The sequence below is a fragment of the Zonotrichia albicollis genome, chromosome 16 (genome assembly GCF_047830755.1).
Source record: "Zonotrichia albicollis isolate bZonAlb1 chromosome 16, bZonAlb1.hap1, whole genome shotgun sequence".
Taxonomy (NCBI): domain Eukaryota; kingdom Metazoa; phylum Chordata; class Aves; order Passeriformes; family Passerellidae; genus Zonotrichia; species Zonotrichia albicollis.
The window spans coordinates 4984212-5002483 of record NC_133834.1 but is presented as its reverse complement, the minus strand read 5'-3'; the positions used below and the strand labels follow the sequence as shown (position 1 = coordinate 5002483).

Genomic DNA, 18272 nt, shown 5'->3' with positions numbered 1-18272 from the left:
AAAACACCTCTGGGCTGCCTTCAGCCAAATCCCTGCCAGGGAGCTGCCTAGTGCCGCTAGACAACTCTGGCCTTAGTACCAGGGGGAGAGGTTAAAAACCCATCTGAGTGCCCTGTCCCATCCCTGGAGAGCCAATTCTTTGTGTCTCAGGGTGACAAGCAGCCTGATGGGCCAGAGGAGGGTGAGCACAGCAAGGGCTGGGGGTTATCTAAGCCTGAGCCAAGGACAGTGAGCTGGGGCAGGGCAAAGGAGGTGAATTCCATGGAGATATCTTGGGGCTTCTGAGGTCTGTCCTTGTCCACAGCTCCAGGTGGTCTGTCCAGGATTTAGCACAAAAGACTATTTTGTCTAAGCTGGCTTTATTCCCACCCACGTAGGCAGAGCCTTGCAAGCCCAGAGCCAGGTGCTGCTGAGGCACACACGGACACAATCCCACCTGCGCTGCCTGCAGACCCATTTGCCTTTGCTGTGCTGGATCAGGACCTTCCTGTGCCTCCAAGGGGACACACAGGGGCACACAGGAATGTGCCATTCACACAGGGAGCAGCCTTTACCTTCCATCTGTGCAGTTTGCAGCTTTCTATCCGCAGCTATTTGGTTCTCTAAATTAATGAGCAGCACCCAGATCCCCTGGCACATGGAGGCAGTGATGAAACAACTCCTGGTGAAGAGAAGGGGACAGTCCAGAGGAAAGTTTGTGCTGTTGCACCATTCAGTGCCACCTAACTCCAAAAGACACCACCAGCACAATCCACGTGCTGGTGTCCCTAGAAAGGTGGGGACTGTCCCTCCTTCCCTCCTGGGGCAGGGGTGTGGGGATATTCTTGTTTCTGTGGTGAGATGAAGCCTCATGCTTGAAGGAGGCTGCATTTAGCACTGGACTTAAACTGCTATTAGTCATCTCAGATCTCTGAGAGGGAGCTGACAGCAGGTCAGCCCCCATAACCACATCTCCCCTGGGGCTCTGGTGGGGGCTGAGGAGGCTGCAGCCCCTCTCTGCCAGCCCTGCCTGCCAGCAGCCTCCTCCCCACTGCGCCTGTGCTCGCTCGCATGGATCAATGTCTTCCTCTCCTCCACTCTCTCTTTTATTGCCTTGCAAGTTGGCCCCAGGATGTTTTATCACACCACAGCACATAATACAAATGAAAAACAAAGGGGAAAAGTTTGAATCATTTTTTTAATATATTCATCCCTGTGCTGGGGAACAATGATCCGTCTGATTAAATCCGCATGCCAGAGTTTATTAAAGCAGGTTGGCCTCTCGCTTTCTCTCTCCTTTAGGCAGGGACAGGCTCATTAAAATGAGCATACTCTGTTCCCTCCCCAGTGCAGCCCTGCCTCACACAGTCCCTGTGCTGCTGCTATCTCAGAGGCAGCACCAGGAGCTGATGGATGGGGCTCGGCAGCTCAGTTTCCCCTGGCAGCAGCTCAGCAGCCAGGCTGTGGCTTTTTGGCAAAGGGCAGGAGGAGCCTTCAGCCTCACAGCTGATGGGAACACAAATCCAAGGAAAAGCACCTTAAAATGGGAGGAAGCCTGCCTCAGTTGCCCTGCCCCAGTACCTGGTAGGTCATTTAGCTCCTCCTGGGCTCTGTTTCCCATCTGTGAAATGGGTTTCACGGGCACTGCTTCCCCATTAGGATAATTAATGGCTATAAAGCACTTTGGATCCTGCACTAAGAATAAACCCATCAGCAATGACAAGGTGACAAGTGGGCATCTGAGACACTCTCTGCCTGGGACCAGGTCCCTGTGTGGGCTCCTCAGTCTGCCCTCAGCTGCTGTGCCTGCAGCTCCAAATCCCCTTGGGCTACTCAGGAGGGTCCCTCACCCTCACCAGGGGGCATTTCCAGCAGGCTGGTATTTTCTGCAGCTCCTCTTCTTCCTCAGGAGCCCTTCAGAGGCAACCTAAGTCTGTTCCACCCCAGCAATAACAGTGGCTTAGGCCCTGTAATCCCTCCTTTACTTGACTTTGGGTTATTTTGAGCAGGAGATTAAAGGCGATTATCTGCATCACCTGAGATGCTGCACTTTCTATCTCTACCCCCTTTCCTCCATCCCCAGGAGCTCACCCAGGCCCAGGCAAACAAACCCCTCCCTCCTTCCCGTGTCCTCTGCCAGGCTCTGGTCTCAGGACAGTTGTCTGTCCGCAGGGTGCTGCCATGTGGTGGTCCATCATCAGCCTTGCTTCCTAGACTCAGCTTCCCACCTGGCCACCCTTGTGTCCTGCATCCTGAGCCAAGTGCAGGGATGCTCCACAGGAGGGGAAGACAAAGGAGGGCACCCCAGCACACTGTGGCACTAATTGGGATTAGTTCTGTAGGCTCCTTGAGGAGGAGCTGGTAGCAGAGAGGATAAACAAAGTCCTCCTTTGGGCACTGCAATCTTGGCAGGGTGTGCTGGGTTCAGCATCAGATATTTACTACCACAGCTGGAGGATGGAGAATGGTTGTTTGTTTGGGAAATCCCACACTATTAAAAAAAATAAATAAATCCAAATAAATAGGAAAAGCACTGAAAAATATCTGTTTCATGCCCAAGGAGGAATCCCCATCACCTGGCAGCATCCAGCTCCTTTCCATGTTCTGGGGACCACGTGCTGCTCTCCAGCTCATTTCACTTGGATTTAGCCAAGCACTTGGTGCTGGTTTGAATCCCTCCCAAACCCTTGCTGAAATCAGCACCTTTATTAAACGAAGGTCTAAACAAGCAGAGCTACAAGCAGTGACCAGAAATGTTAATTTACCTTCCTTTATGGCTGAGGGATGCTCAAACATCCCAGTGGGGAGGAGCAGGAAGCAATTGTTCCCCTGGGAAGCAAACTCCCACACATGGCATCACAGCAGCGTGTGTGACCTGTGCACACATTCATGGCAAGCTCACACCTTCACGGGCTGTTTTTCCTCATTTCAGACTACACCAGCCCAGAATCCATCTGCCACCCTGGAAATTAATAGCAATCATTAAACAAAAAGAGCTGGCAAAAAGAAGCCTGAGGTGAAAAGCAGCTATTTCTGCCAGAAAAAAAATTAAAACTATTTAGACATACAGAAAGTCATTTATTACTGTGAAGTCCTCCCTCCACCTGGGGTTTAAATCTCATTACAGTTTGTCCAAAACAGATGTTACCCTTTAGCAGTAGATTATTAACAATAAACTCCAATCCTCCAAAGAGGGTAGGTGTTTTGGGTTCACTTGCTTTTTCAGCTTGGGTAACCTCCACAGGAGATGTTTGGGGAAAGGACGGGCAATCCAAACTCTGGCACAGATCCCTGCTTCTGTTCCCTTGGACTCCAAAGCTTCTTTCCACTCTCCATATCTTCTGGACAAGCAGGGAAACACAGAGGCTCAAGAGTGGCCACAGACCTGGCTGAGGGGCAGCCAGGATGCTGAGCAAGGGCTCTGTGTGCTAACACACAGCAGCTCCTCCTGCTGCTTTCCACCATCAGTTGGTCATGTGCCCTGATAAAAACCACAGTTTTATTTTGGAGTCTAGCATGTGCACAACCCATTTTTTACAAGCGTCTCTGCATCTGGCCACACACTTTTAGGTAGAAGGCTGTTTGGTTGAGCTTTAGGCATGCTGGAAAAAGGAAACCCAGTTGTCCCTCATGCCTGTAGCTGGGTATCCTCTGTGGGCAAAGATGGGTTTTGCTTGTTCCCACCAGTGCATGGGCATGCTCCAGTGGGAAATCAGGTTTCTCTTGAGAGAAACACTGCCTGGCACCATGTTTAACCAGCCAAGCCCACAGTGGGGTATCTGTGTCCTGTTTAGATTTAGCATAATAAAAATACCTGCTCAGGAGTCTAGGAGCCTTTTAATCATGCTGTAAACATAATCAAATGAGACATTAATATCAGCTCCAAACACTTGTGGCCATCTGGCTGTCCAGCCCTCTCCCTGACCATCTCAGGTAGCAGGAGGCACATTCCCAGTGTTGTGCTAAATAGATGTTCTCACAGTGCCTCCCAGCAGTGAATATCAGCTATTTTGGGACTGTTGATGGTGAATCCAGTACCAGCATCTCAGGGCTGCCTCAGAAAATTCTTTTTTCTCTCTGTACAATTTTTCCTGCACCCCAAGGGAAGCATCAAGAGCTCTCCTGGGCCATGTATGTCTGTGAGTACTTATTGCTGAATAGAATATTTCCCTTAGCACAGCACATCTCAGGCCTTGAGGCTTTACAGTTTATACCCAATCCCTTCATGGAACCCTGAGGAGAGCCCCAAGAAATCAGTGTCCTCACCTCCCTGCAGGAGCAGGGTGTTCTTGGGATGGATCTGTTGCACATCCTTTAATGTTGTGTCAAAGGCATGATGGAATAACTGCAGAGGCTGTCCTGGTGGGAAGAAAAAACTGAAATTCATGGCTGAAATTAAACCATTAAAGAGCAGCTGAGGTGAATGAATGCACACAACCATCTTGTGGACTCTGCCCTCTGCCAGAGGGTGCAGTCACTGCTGTGCCACATCCCTGTGCCTCCTCGTGCGCTGATCTGCACCAACCCCTCATCCTTTCACTTCTAACCAGGCCATAACATCCCACCATCAGGCTGGGACCACTGACCCACCTCCCAAATGTCCAAATAAATGGATATTTGTTTGTAGCCTGGCTGTCTGATCCAAGAGGAGTGTCCTATTAAAAAAAAAAAAAAAAAAAAAAAAAAAAAAAGGTGGGTGCATATTTCCACTGCTGAAACATCAGACCCACAGCCTGGTAAACTGCTTTTCTGTAGAAACACAGCAGCTGTTTGGGTTAGGAGGGCAGGGTTGGAAATGTTGATGAGGACCTAGGGAAGGGTCTCCTCCAAGAGGGGACGCAGGTGAGCTGCTCCAGCAGAGCCACCTGCAGGAGCAGGGCTGTGATGGGGAAGCTCTGTGTGCAAGGTGGTCATGCTTGGTTTCCTCTGCAATGCTGTTATCCTGAATAAACATTAGATTGGTTTTGGAGGGCTGCCCAGATGATCATTAACCTTCTCCTGGCCCATGACAAGAAGCCAGCCTGCAGCACTGAGCTAAAATTAGGCTTGTAGGGCACTGGGGCTTGCCAGATATAGCAAAATCTGGGCAGAAGCCCCTTCAGAAAGTGGATAGCCAGAGGGTTCAGCCTTAAGCTAGGCTTCTCAGCTCCAGAGGACTATTGAAATCACAAGATGACCTGGATTGGGAGAGACATCTGAAAGTCTCCAACCAGAAAAGCAGGACCAGCTTCCAAGGTGAGTGAGTCAGTGAGAGGTTAGCAGAGGTGTTTGCTCACAGCACAAACATAACAATTCCTGTGTGCAGGACACGTGCTGGTGGAATGGAAGGGTGAATTCTGTTCTGCCCACCCAGGGATCACAGCTCATGAAGTCCTTCATGAGCTGTGTGTTTCCTTGTCCATCTCTCAGCACTCAGCATTACATCCTACCTAGAAACTGAAATGTTGCACAAAGTCCCCTTCACAGGGGAAGGGCAGGACAGAGGGGAAAGTTTATGGTTGCAAATGCAACCATAAAAATATCAGAATAAAAAAGGCACTTGCACCTCTAAAAATAATTCCTGACAACTCACCATTTCACACATCCATCGTCAGATTTCCCCCTGTGCAAAAGTGGGTTTTCCCATTTGGGAGGCAAAGGGTTATGCAGGCTTCCTGCAAAAATAAATTAGTGAATGAAAGCAGTAAAGCCCTTTTCCAAACAGCAGCAGGGATCTGAGTGAGGATGACAATGCAGGGGAGCTCAGATTGTCTCTGCTGAGGAGCACCAGCAGCTCCATTTCCAGTGTGGGACTGGCTCCCTCCATGGCATGGTGCTGAAAAAACATCCTGTGATCTTCACTATTTACAGGGAAAAGGGGACTCTTGCTTCCACACCAGACCTCTGCTTTTCCCCAGCATGCCATCAGCATAACCATCCCATAATGAAGCTGTGATTCAGACTGATTATTTCCAAGGAAAAACCCCATCAAGAAAGTGCTAGAGAGGCTTTCTCCCATGGAAACACATCTTCCTTACTGCTAGAGTGGTGCCTGATCAGAGCTCTTACTCCTCTACATTCCCTAAAATGTTTTTCCTCTTCACCTTCCCCTAACTCTGTCTCTCTCATCACATTTCTCAGCTCCTTGAGGGCTCAGCTGCTCTGTCAGGGGCTGGAGCTGATGTTCCACTGCAGCTCGTGCTGATGTTTTGGAAGGCTGGTTTAATGCACAGGTACCCCAGCTGGGCTTAAGAGGTTGCTCACCAAGAAGATCATTTATGCATTTACTTAAACTCAGCAGAGGGTTCTGCTCAGCAGCCCACAGCAGCATGAGATAGGGTTGTCATCTCAACAGACCCTGGAAACCAAGCAGCATGAGATGGATGTAAATGATTTCAGACTGCAGCTGAGTAACAGCAGAATAGTCTTATTTTCTGAAATCCCAACAGTTTGTCTTGAAAATGTTGTCATTTTAAACCAGAATTTATCTTGCCATAGAAAAAAAGGTTCTTAAAAATGTTTGTGCAAAGAAAGTCTGTTCTGGCCATTGCCAGGCTGCAGCTCTGGCCTCATCCTGGCTTTTGTAGGGAGGCACAGTGGCTTTGAACTAGAGCTCCCCTCAGACACAAAGTTTACTGCTAAATTAAATGGGATTGACTATCAGCTTCCAGTAAAAATAATAACTTTTTCCATCAAGGTTAACATAGGAATAAGCCAAGGAGAGGCTGGCCCCAACACCATACAGAGTGTTGACATACTGATAATATTAATGTCCCTGTATAGAGAGCAAGCATTAATTTCTCTTTGTTTCTCCCAGTGTCTCCCAGAAAAGTTATCTCTTTGCCATCCCTCCCACCTGGACAGTTGTCATACATTCTGTGACCACCCAGAGTCCCAGTAAAACTATCCTGGATGCAATGCTGGGCACTTCTCTCTCAGCCTCCCCTTCACCTCTGTGCTTCATTCCTTCTTAATCTCTCCTCAAACCTCTGTGGAAAATATATCTCTTCTCCCTTGCCTGTTTTTCTTAAATAATAAATAATAGCAGGAGAGAGAGTAGAATTGATTGGAGAACTCTATTATCTGACACTGTGAGGCTTTTGGGAATAAGGTTGGGATGCACAAAATGCTGCCTAAGCCCTGTCAGTGAAGGGACCAGGATGTCTGGATATAAAACAAACTTGAATTTTACAGGCCTGAGCATTTTTGTGATCCAGGGAGGTTTTGATTCTGACCAACATCACCCAGCAGGAGTCATGGAGCAAAGACCAGGAGTATGAATAAGGGAAAATCTGCCTGGAAGCCTCCTTTCCCCACCTGACATATACAGGATGGACATTAACTATTTACAAGTGATTTCATCACTATTAAAGGTTTCATCTGCCATCTTGGAGCTCTCCAGATTATCTTACACACAATGAAGAACCAAGGTTCACTTTAAAATCTGGTTTCTGTTAGACAAATTCTCCCTCCCCTTCTGTTTGGGTGACCGAACACTCATGTTTGTACTGTACCACTTCCATTTTCCTCTGGCTCTCTTTGTAGTGGGGATAAATTTTTGATAAAAGAGCCCAAGTGGCTGTGAAAGGGGATCTCAGAGAAGCTGGAGATGGAGCAGCTAGTGAAGAGAAAGTTGTGGAGATGCAGAAATGCCAAGGAGAGGAGCCCTGCTGTGTGTATACACACGCACACGCATGCGTAATCTTGTGTTCCCTCAGTAAATGTAATCCACAGTTTGAAATAACTCATTCAGTAGAATAACAAAATTAGGAACCGAGTGCCAGCTCTCTTCCCAGCCCCCACAGCTGCTTTGTTTGCTTCCTTGCAGCTGCTGCTCTGGTTTGATTTTCCAAGATGCCATTAGTTGGGAAATGGAAGCAAAAACTTCCCATTCAGCTTGTGCTGGTTTTTGAAGCTCCAGCTTTTCCTTTTTCTTTCCACCTCCCTTGCTGTGGGGTTTCAGCCAGGATAAGGATGCTGCTGCTCAACAGGGCAGGCTGCAGCCTCAAAATTCCAGCCATCCCTCTTTGCTGCTGGGTTGCTGACAGGGAGCAGGGCAGGAGAAGCAGAGATGGGTAGGAGGGGAGATATCACAGTGAATATTGAGGATTAGCAGGGAGAAGCAGAGATACTGGATATCAGAGGTAATGTGCAGGAGGAGCAAGGAGTGAGGGAGTGGCCATTGCCCCTTTGCTGGCCTCTGTTGGGCACAAAAACCCAGCATCACCTCAGCTGGTCAAACAATTCTGCCCCCTGAGAATGGAAGAAAAGGGAATTGCAGCAGAGTCTGGAGGGTCCAGGAAACTTCAGGAATGGTGCAGGAATTTCCTGGGTGGCTGCCATGGCCTCGTCATGGATGTGGCTGTTGTCATTGTCACCATGGTGCCACACTTCAAGCCTTTCTGACTGAGATTAAACCCATCATTCCAAAACATTTCTATTGTTATTCCACACTCTCTTCATTCCTACCTTTTGCTTCATTCTCCAGCAGCAAAAGAAACCCACACATTGCCACTTTCCTGGTTTTCTTCATGTGAGAGTTTTGCTGGTTTGTTCCCAGGTTTTCTCAGCTCTGTGGGGGTTCAGAGGACTGGAAAAAGCCATGTGCAATTGTGTTAGCAGGAGAATGAACTCAGGACAACTGGGCAAAGATGAATCAGGCAGGCAGGAGGGTTAAACCACTGGATCCTTGCAGGATGCTTGGTGCTGATGTTTGGGCACACACCCACCAAGGCTGGGATGGAGGCTCTCCGGAGCCAGCAAGATGAACAATTATGCCTTTTGTGCAAAGCAACAAGACCCACTTCTCCACTCACCAGTCATGTCCCGAGAATCTAATAAAAAGGGAGATTAGCCCCTCTTTCCTCTCTCACATCTCCTTAATGCTGTCATTTTATTCACACTTTGTAAAGCAAATAAACCAGCAAATTGCTTGCTTTAATGAGCTGAAATTAAACTCAGGCTGCTGATAAAATGCCATTTCTCCTTTCTGTTGTTGGGAAGGACCTGGCTGATAGGCAATGTATGGGAAATAAGAGAAAACATACAGTGGGAGACTCACTGAACGTGTTTGAGTCATTTACTGCTGCTCTTTTTCATGTCCAACACCTCCAATTAGGTGGGGGAAGCTCAAAGGTGCTGTTGGGGAAGGCTATAGGGGATCAGCCTGGCAGGATCTGTGGGGAATCTGTCTCTGCTCCTTGCTCATTGATGGTCCCACTGCACAAATTTCCTCTGTGAGGAAAAGGCTGGTTTGGCTCTGCAGAGCCTTCCCAAACACAGGCTTGCCCAGACAGGGTGGTTGGGCCACAGTGGGAGATAGAGGGGACAGAATAAATGTTTGCTGAAGAGAATATGCCATGTTCATCCCTTCCTGCTGCCTGTGCTGGGTTTGGCAGGGCTTCCCTTGCCACAGGTCCTTGGAGGAGAGCAGGGAGATGCTGGAACAGGGAAGTGCCACCCCAGAGGGACAGTATAAGCCATTGCCTATGGCTCTGCAGGCCAGGAATGCCCTCATCCCACACCCTTAGGGGCAATGCACATCCCCACAGGGTGCAGGAGGAGCTGAACACCAGGCTGCTCCTGTGGCAGAGGAGAGCTGGCACACCTAGAGAGAAAGTCTCCACAACACAATGTGTGTGCTGGGATTTTCACCCCAACTAGAGGAGCTCAGGGCACTTTGCTTCAGTCTCCCACCACCCCATGAAGAGCTATCATTATCTCACAGCACCAGCGAGGAGGCTGGAGTGCAGAGAGGTTAATTGAGTTGTCTAACACCAGAGGGATGCAGCAGCAGACGTGTTTCAGTCTGGCACTGCAGCCTGTGTCTCTGTGGGGGTGGCAGGGGGGCCACTCACCTGCAATCTGCCAGGGAGCACAGTCCCACCTCCCTTGCTGGCTCTGAGGACTCAGCTGTGTTAAAATGGACTTGCAGGTATTGCCAGAGCATCTCAGGGCAGTGAGAGCACATGGAGGGAAAGGTGGCTGGAAAAAAAGTCTCATGTGCAGAGAGCTGATGTGAGAGAAGGTCTTGTCATCCATGTAATGGAAACACAACTGTGACCAGGGAACAGACTCACTGGTCACAATCCAACCAAATAAACTGTTTCACTGCTTATTATTACTGGCCTGTTTACCAGGGTACAAACTGAATGGTGGACAGGGGTTTCTGCAGTGAAATATGCTCTCCTTTCCTGCTGGTATTGTGTTGGAAAAGAACCTGGTTTCTTAGGGACAAGGGTCAGAGTATACATCTGCCTCTAAACAATCAGCCCCACACAATTTTCAGGTGTGTAGCACCAAGAACAGTCCAGCCTGGGCACTGTAAAATGGTCTGGAAAACTGTTTCTGGATTTATACTATTTTTCAGATTTAATGAAAGAAAATTTGGATGCAAGATGTGGCCCTATCTCCTTTACAACTTCCCAAGAAACCTGCAGTTCTTACCAGCCATGTTTCCAACAGTTTCCATGTTTCTAATGGAAACTGTTCCAAGTTCTTCTTATGGCACTGAATGTTTGCTGGTTTTCCACACCTCTGCATCATTTCACCTGGGAGGGAGAGCCTTGGAGAAAGGCAACAAGCCCCCAACAAGCAGGGACAAGGATGCTGGGTGGCTCACAGTCACAGCAGTGAGTTTTACAGAGGTTTCCAGGAACAGGACAAGTGTTTGATGCTGGGCTGTATCCCAGATGCCACATGGCAGTGCATGCAGAAAGACACAGTGTCCTCAACCAGCACCCCTTGTGTGGGCACTGCTGCTGCACACACCAGCACATGAGACAGTCAGGATTCCCCTCAGCAAAACACTGCAGCATCAAATCTACATCAGAGCCACTTGTCTAGACTTCATCTGCTCTCAGCAGAGAGGAACAGACACTTCTGGGGCATCACTCCTCTCCTCCTCAGGTAGACACCTAAATAGGTCAGACGAACGATGCGCTGGATGTGTGTTGGTCTCAACTGCCAAAAAAGTGATGCTGGACAAGGGCTCAGAGGGTGACCTCAATGGTCAGTGACCACCTCTCCTTGTGCTGCCAAACAGTGCCAGTGGCAACCAAATAAACCAAAGGCTCCTTGAAAGGTGGTTGCCAGGATGAGAAGGCAAGTGCCTAACTAAGAAGAGAGTTGGATGGATCTCCAACACCTCTGACTGCTGACTGTCTTTCCTTTGTGCTGAGCTTGTGCTTGTGTTTTGTTTTGAGCAGGTGAGCCGGGAGACCCAGCGGGGACAGCCAAACACCCGGAAGCACAGGGAGATGGGGACCAGCGCCACGATGTGCAGCAGAAAGAAAACGAGGAGAAGTACTATAAAAAATGAGAGGAAGGCTTGTCTCTAAGCCTGAACGACTCCTCTGCACAGGCGCTTAACTTCATGACTCCCTCCTCGAGATGCCAGAGGCTTGGTGATGTGGGACCAGCCTCAGCCACCCAGGCCTTGGTAGCAGCCCCTGGCTGCTGGCTGCCGAGCACTGTGGGCACCGCGCTCCGCTTTCTCCACGGACGCTTCCCTCCCGTCTCTGAGCCATGAGGAGAAGGGAGAGGCAAGCAAAGCTGCCCAAGGAGCACTAGCGCTCACCTTCCCAGCCCCTGTCCTGTTCCCCGCTTCCAGCAGACCAGGAGCCCCTCTCCGTGCTGCCCTTCCAGATGGCAGGTCGCCGGTGGGCCGCGACGTCAGCCCTCTGCATGTGTGTGGCGGCCGTGTCCCTCCTGCACGCCGGCGGGGTGCGGGCGGACTGCTGGCTCATCGAGGGGGACAAGGGCTTCGTCTGGTTGGCCATCTGCAGCCAAAACCAGCCCCCCTACGAGTCCATCCCCCAGCAGATCAACAGCACCATCGTGGACTTGCGGCTGAACGACAACAAGATCAAGAGCGTGCAGTACGCCTCGCTCAGCCGCTTCGGCAACCTGACATACCTCAACCTGACGAAGAACGAGATCTCCTACATCGAGGACGGTGCCTTTTCAGGACAGTTCAACCTCCAGGTGCTGCAGCTGGGTTACAACCGACTGAGGAACCTCACTGAGGGCATCCTCCGGGGCCTGGGGAAGCTGGAGTACCTCTATCTCCAGGCCAACCTCATCGAGACCGTCACCCCCAATGCCTTCTGGGAGTGCCCCAACATAGTGAACATTGACCTGTCCATGAACAGGATCCAGAGACTGGACAGCAACACATTTCGGGGCCTAAACAAGCTCTCTGTCTGTGAACTCTACAGTAACCCTTTCTACTGCTCCTGCGAGCTCCTGGGCTTCCTGCAATGGCTGGAGGCTTTCACCAACATGACACGCACCTACGACCGGATGCAGTGCGACTCCCCGCCCGACTACATGGGCTACTACTTGTTAGGCCAAGGCCGGACTGGCTACCGCAATGCTCTGAGCATGCTCTCTTCCCTTTGCACTGGTGGCTCCTACACTGTGATCCCTCGTTTTATCCCCCCCAGGTACCAGGTGACCACGGTGCCCTCCGAAAGCCCCTGCTCCGAGGAGGAGTGCTCCTCTGGCGACGGCACGACGCCGCAGTTCTCCCTGTTCACACCCATCGGTGAGACCGAGGTGCGCCCCAACATCCAGGTGAAGCACCTCAACCACAACTCGGCTGTCCTCACCGTGCAGATCCCCTACCCCTTCAGCAAGATGTACATCCTCTCCCAGTTCGAAAACGGCTTCTCCTCCATGATCACCAAGCTCAGGAAGAAGGAGGAGAACATCACCGTGAGCAACCTAGTAGCACAAAGAGATTACACCTATTGTGTAGTCTCCGTTCACCAGTACTCCAAGTACAACCACACCTGCGTCACCATCACTCCCACCAGACCCAACCGCAAGGAGCCGGTGCCCACCCCTTCCACTGCCACCCATTACATCATGACAATCCTGGGCTGTCTCTTTGGCATGGTGATTGTCCTGGGCGTGGTGTATTACTGCCTCCGCAAGAGGCGCCAGCAGGAGGAGAAGCACAAAAAGGCTGCCGGCAGCATGAAGAAGACCATCATCGAGCTGAAGTATGGGCCAGAAATGGAGACCACCAGCATCACCCAGCTGTCCCAGGGGCAGATACTGGGTGGGGAGACAGTGACCCGCATCCCCTACCTGCCTTCTGCTGGCGAGGTCGAGCAGTACAAGCTGATTGAGAGCAGCGAGACCCCCAAGGCCACCAAGGGCAACTACATGGAGGTGAGGACGGGTGAGCAGCCTGAGAGGAGAGACTGTGAGCTGTCCCTGCCGCCAGACACGCAGGGCTCTGTGGCTGAGATCTCCACCATCGCCAAGGAGGTGGACAAGGTGAACCAGATCATCAACAACTGCATCGATGCCTTGAAATCCGAGTCCACCTCCTTCCAAGGGGTGAAGTCGGGGGCGGTCTCCACGGTGGAGCCTCAGCTGGTGCTCTTGTCAGAGCAGATCCCCAGCAAGCATGGATTCCTCTCCCCTGTCTACAAGGAAAGCTACAACCACCCTCTCCAGCGACACCACAGCATGGAGGCGGCCCCCAAACGCTCCAGCACCTCTTCCAGCGGCTCCATACGGAGCCCCAGGTCCTACCGCTCCGAGGGATCGGGCCACAAATCCGAAGCCAAATACATCGAGAAGACTTCCCCCACCACCGACACCATCCTCACTGTGACGCCGGCCGCGGCCATCCTGCGGGCAGAGGCGGAGAAGATCCGCCAGTACAGCGAGCACCGGCACTCGTACCCCAGCTCGCACCCGGGGGAGCAGCACGACAGCATGGGCGGGCGCAAGCCCTCCATCCTGGAGCCCCTGACCCGCCCTCGCCCCAGAGACCTGGCCTACTCCCAGCTCTCGCCTCAGTACCACAACCTGAGCTACACCTCCAGCCCAGAGTACACCTGCAAACCCTCGCACAGCATCTGGGAGCGCTTCAAACTCAACCGCAAGCGGCACAAAGACGAGGAGGAGTACATGGCAGCCGGCCACGCCCTACGCAAAAAGGTCCAGTTTGCCAAAGATGAGGATCTCCACGACATCTTAGACTACTGGAAGGGCGTCTCTGCCCAGCAAAAGTCCTGAGTCCTCACACAACTCGTGACTTAACACACTAACTGGACCAAAAAGAAATCCGCAGCAGCTATTTTTATTCAGACTGTCTTTGAAACAAAATTAAAATTAAAAAAAAAAAAAGAGAGTCAATAAAAAAAAATTAAAAGAGAGAACAAATAATGAAAAAATCTATAAATATTCTATATAATATATACAGTGAGATATTAAAATGTCCTCACGTTGGTGAGACATGCACCAAATTTGAACACAAACTTTGCAAACAAACAAACTGTGGAGTTGGGAAAAAAACAAAAAAAAGTTTTGTTTCATTTTGATTTTTTAAAAAAATGTAAGAAAAAAGAAAAAATTGAATATAAAATGAAAATGAAAGAGCGGGCAGAGAGCTGAGGTCTGGCGTTTTCCAATATTGCATTGCATGAGTCCCTATTCCGTGATTTTGTGGATTCTTTGTGAACAGTTTGTGTTCTTCCTTCCTTCCCTTCCAAAATCAACAGCGACAAAAACAGCAACAAAAACCAAAAAAGAGACCAGAAGGAGCTCCATCTTTTGGGCTGTTTTTGCAAACGGAGTCTTCCAATTTAGACTTTCACCCGGTTGAAGGCCCGTTCACATTTTCACTCACTAAGAGGTTTTACCACACATTGCATTGTAAACCGAAGTCGTTAATTGTACAGAGAAAATTTCTATATTTGCAATGTTTGCTGTATAATGAGAGAGAGAGAGGAGAAAAAAAACAATACTACATCTACTAAAAAATATATATATATATATCTCTATATTCACCTGTTTGTACCAGGTTTTAATCATGGATTTTAGAGAAAGAGATGGAGTTTTATTTGAAGGACTTTTTTGTTTGTTGGTTGGTTGGTTGGTTGATGGGATATCTTTTGGAGGGGGGACTGTTTGGATTTCTAAGTGTTTTGTTTTGATTTCTTCCACCAATTGCCTGTGTCCAAGTGCTCATCACTTCCAAGTGCATTGAAGAAAAAAGGCTCATACCCAGGAAAATAGATTCCCTCACCTTATTCCAGGTGGGAGGAACTGGGGAGGGGATGAGAGGTAAAGGGCTCTTGGCCAAGCAGGTGCCACCATGCAGTGGGGTTTCTCCTGCGAATCAGAAGGCATTGGTCTCTGTCCCTAAACAGATGTGTCTGGGCCCTGGGAGCAGCCACTGAGGGGTGGATTATCCCCCCACTTTCAGGGTGGGGAGCCAGGGATGGGTTAGAGCACAAAGCCTGTTGCTGCTCTGGGGAAAGAGAAAATGGAGGGGTGATTTTTCTTATGAGGTAAAGACACTCAGCATTTACAGCTTTTCCCACACTGAGACACCCTGGGTAGGCCCTGACCAGCCCCTGGCACTCTGAGACTGGAGGGGAGGGGATGGCTCTGTGTCCATGGGTCCACCCAGGCATCCACGTGCCCCTCAACCATTGGTGACCAACACTCTTCCAAGACTCCACAGCTTTTTGCCCCATCTCTAAAACACTCACATGAGGTGAGAAGGGAGGTGGTGAGGCCATGAAGGCACTTCCAGGCCAAAGGACACTGGTTTGTCCTGATCAGCTCTAGGTGAATCACACCCACCCATGACCAACAAAAAGTGAGGGTCTGAGAGCTGCCCTGCTCCCAGGTGGGTGTGTGGGAGCCCAGCACAGTGAGGTGAGGTGCTAAGCTCCCCAAATGCAGCCCTCTGAGGCCCTGCTGCTTGCCAGGGTTTTGTTCCCTTGCATCCTGCTCAAAAGTCGCTTTGGATGGACATCCTGAGTCCTGATGGATGAGCACTAGGGCCCAGGAGCAAACCATATCCCATCCTGTTATTTCAGTATTTCAAAACGATTTTGACAGGTATTCTTGCAAAAGGTTATGTTTGTTCAGAAAGGAGCTGAGCCAGGAAGACACAGAGCAGGCTGGGAAGTGCACGAGTTCATTCCCCGTGGTTATTTGTGTAGACAACAAACCATTAGCAGGATTTCATAATAAAAGGCAGGTAATTTCTGCAGGAATGCATTCGCTCTTCCTCCACCTCCTCCAGGTGCCCCAGATCCTGCCCACAGCACGCAGCTTCCCAGGGCTGTGTCCTGCTCACCAGGCAGTGAACAGGACCTGAGGGGATTTGGGGGTCACCTCTCTCTTGTTTAGTGCCTCTTGGCAGGTCCCTTCTCAGATCTCAGCTCCAGCACCTGGACCAAACAAACCTTTCAGCTGGAACAGCCTTTCCTTGCAAACCCTGAATGCCTCCTCATAGGACCACAGAATGGTTTGGGTTGGAAGTGACCTTAAAAAAAAAATGAATAAAAGACCTTGGAAAAGACCTTAAAATCATCTAGGATTATAAAATAAAAAGTCATCATCATTTAGTTCCAGCTCCCCAGCCATGGGTGGGGATGTCACCCACTACCCACTAAATCACGTTGCTCAAGGTCCCAGCCAGGAGAAATAAGAGTTGGTCAGCAAGGATGGATGATGGAAACAGTGGTGGGGGCTCCTGACACTGTTTCATGGTCTCACAGGATTCTTTATCAAGAGGCTGGGGTGCTTCAAAGTGATGGCAGCTCATGAGTTCATTTGGGCTCAAATGCTCCAGTCACTGATAAACACCCAAAGAACCCCCTCAGCTGATCTCTGCATTGAGACCATTCCCACACCAGTTTGGAAAAGGCACCAGGACCATCCCCATGGGACTGGGAGCAATGTCCCAGCCAGTGCAGGGTGAGGCATCACTGTGGAGGCGGCAGCCAGCTCAGCTCTTTAGCTGGGGCCAATAATTTTGCTTCTCTGCCTCTGTTTCCTCCTCTGGAAATGCTTCCTTGTGGCACTGAGGGCACAGGCTGGCTGGGGAGGCTCAATTAATTAATTGGCTGTCTGTGAAGCCCATTTAGCTCCTAGAATAAAAGCTGCTATCGAAATGCAAAGCTGTTAGTGGTGTAAAACAGCAGGGGCAGATGAAATCAAAGCCTGATTCTGTTTTCTCACCAGGATTTCACTGGTGATAAACCAACAGAGACCGACAGGAATGTGATACAGCAGCGCTGGCCTTTCTAAATTAAACACTTCCCACATGCAAACGGTCTGCAACTGGAAAGAAGGAGAATTAGAAAAAGTCCAGGCCTCTCTATCTCTAAGGCATCTCTAAGGCATCACCCACTACCCCATTGCTGGTGGGACCTCACCACAGGTCTCAGATGGCTCCTGGGCTGCTGAGCATCTTCCAGCCCCTTGCCCTCTCTCACCTTGCACCAAAGCAAGGTGCAGTCCTTGCAGCCATGCTCCACATCCCTTGGCAGGACATGCCATAAAATGAGCTGTTAAAAAAGCCAGACAAGAGAAAGGAAGGGGTTCCACTGTCCCCAGGGCCACCACCCCATGGATGAGCCCAGGGCTGGCTCTGCACAGGGCCTGGAGAGCTCTGCCCACAGCAGCTTCCATTCCTCCAAGGCAGCTGCCTTACCGACCCCTCTGGGGACAGGGCAGGGATTTCATCACCTGTGACCTGCTGGCTGTTTCTGTTCTTTGTTTTGTCTCCTGTTCAACCACCAAAGCTCTCAAGTTGCTTCTGCAGAGAGAGGTGATCCCTTGTGCAGCCAGGCTGCTCCTGCTGCCCCAAACTCTTCCAAAGAAGAGGGCTCCCCACCAAGCAGAAAGGAGAGAGCACAGGAAAGGTATGTTCAGTGAAGAGGAGGGGAGGCTAGGGGAAAAAAATTCACAGTTCCCTGCAGTAGAGCCATAGCCCTGGGCTATGTGGAAATGCATTCTGCTGATGTCCTTCCTGTGTCCACAGAACTGCTGCTCTCTCAACACCTGAATTCAAGGGCAAAACCAAGGCAGCACTAAAAATCCTTCCTCTGATCCCTCTCCCAGCACCCCAGCAAGGACAGCTCTGGTTGGAGTAAATCCAAACCCACATTACCCATGGCTCAGCCCTGACTCTGGCCCAGAGTCAGCAAAGGACCCTGCCATGTGGTACAAAGCCTGTGTGGCATCTAGAGCCTGGATATTATTTAAAAACCTGTAAATTAGGACAGAAACATCCCTTTATAGAGACATGCACCATTTAAGGCCAGGATTCCCAAGGGCACCTGCCAGCCCTGGTGTGCACATGGGGTGTGTCCATCTGTTCCAAAGCATGGCCTGTGGGACAGGCCATGTTCACACACAGAACAGGGAGCAGCACAGGGGGGCCGTGGGGGCAGACAGTGCTGCCGAGCTCCCTTCCTGATGCAGCAAAGCACTTGGGAGGGGAGCTGGGGGCTGCCCCACAGCTGGTGGGTGTTGGGGGTGTGAACTGC

General features: G+C 50.3%; 1 protein-coding gene across 4 annotated transcripts in view; it reads left to right on the top strand.

Moving 5' to 3' along the window:
• The window catches only part of ELFN1 (extracellular leucine rich repeat and fibronectin type III domain containing 1), a 103047-nt gene extending 88119 nt beyond the window's left edge, over positions 1-14928 (top strand). For all 4 annotated transcript variants that reach the window (XM_074552549.1, XM_074552547.1, XM_074552546.1 and 1 more), the window contains one exon: positions 11166-14928. In XM_074552549.1, the coding sequence (XP_074408650.1) occupies positions 11605-13995 (2391 nt within the window). In that variant the 5' untranslated portion in view covers positions 11166-11604 and the 3' untranslated portion in view covers positions 13996-14928. The remainder of the gene's footprint in view (positions 1-11165) is intronic.
• Positions 14929-18272: the final 3344 nt, after the last annotated feature.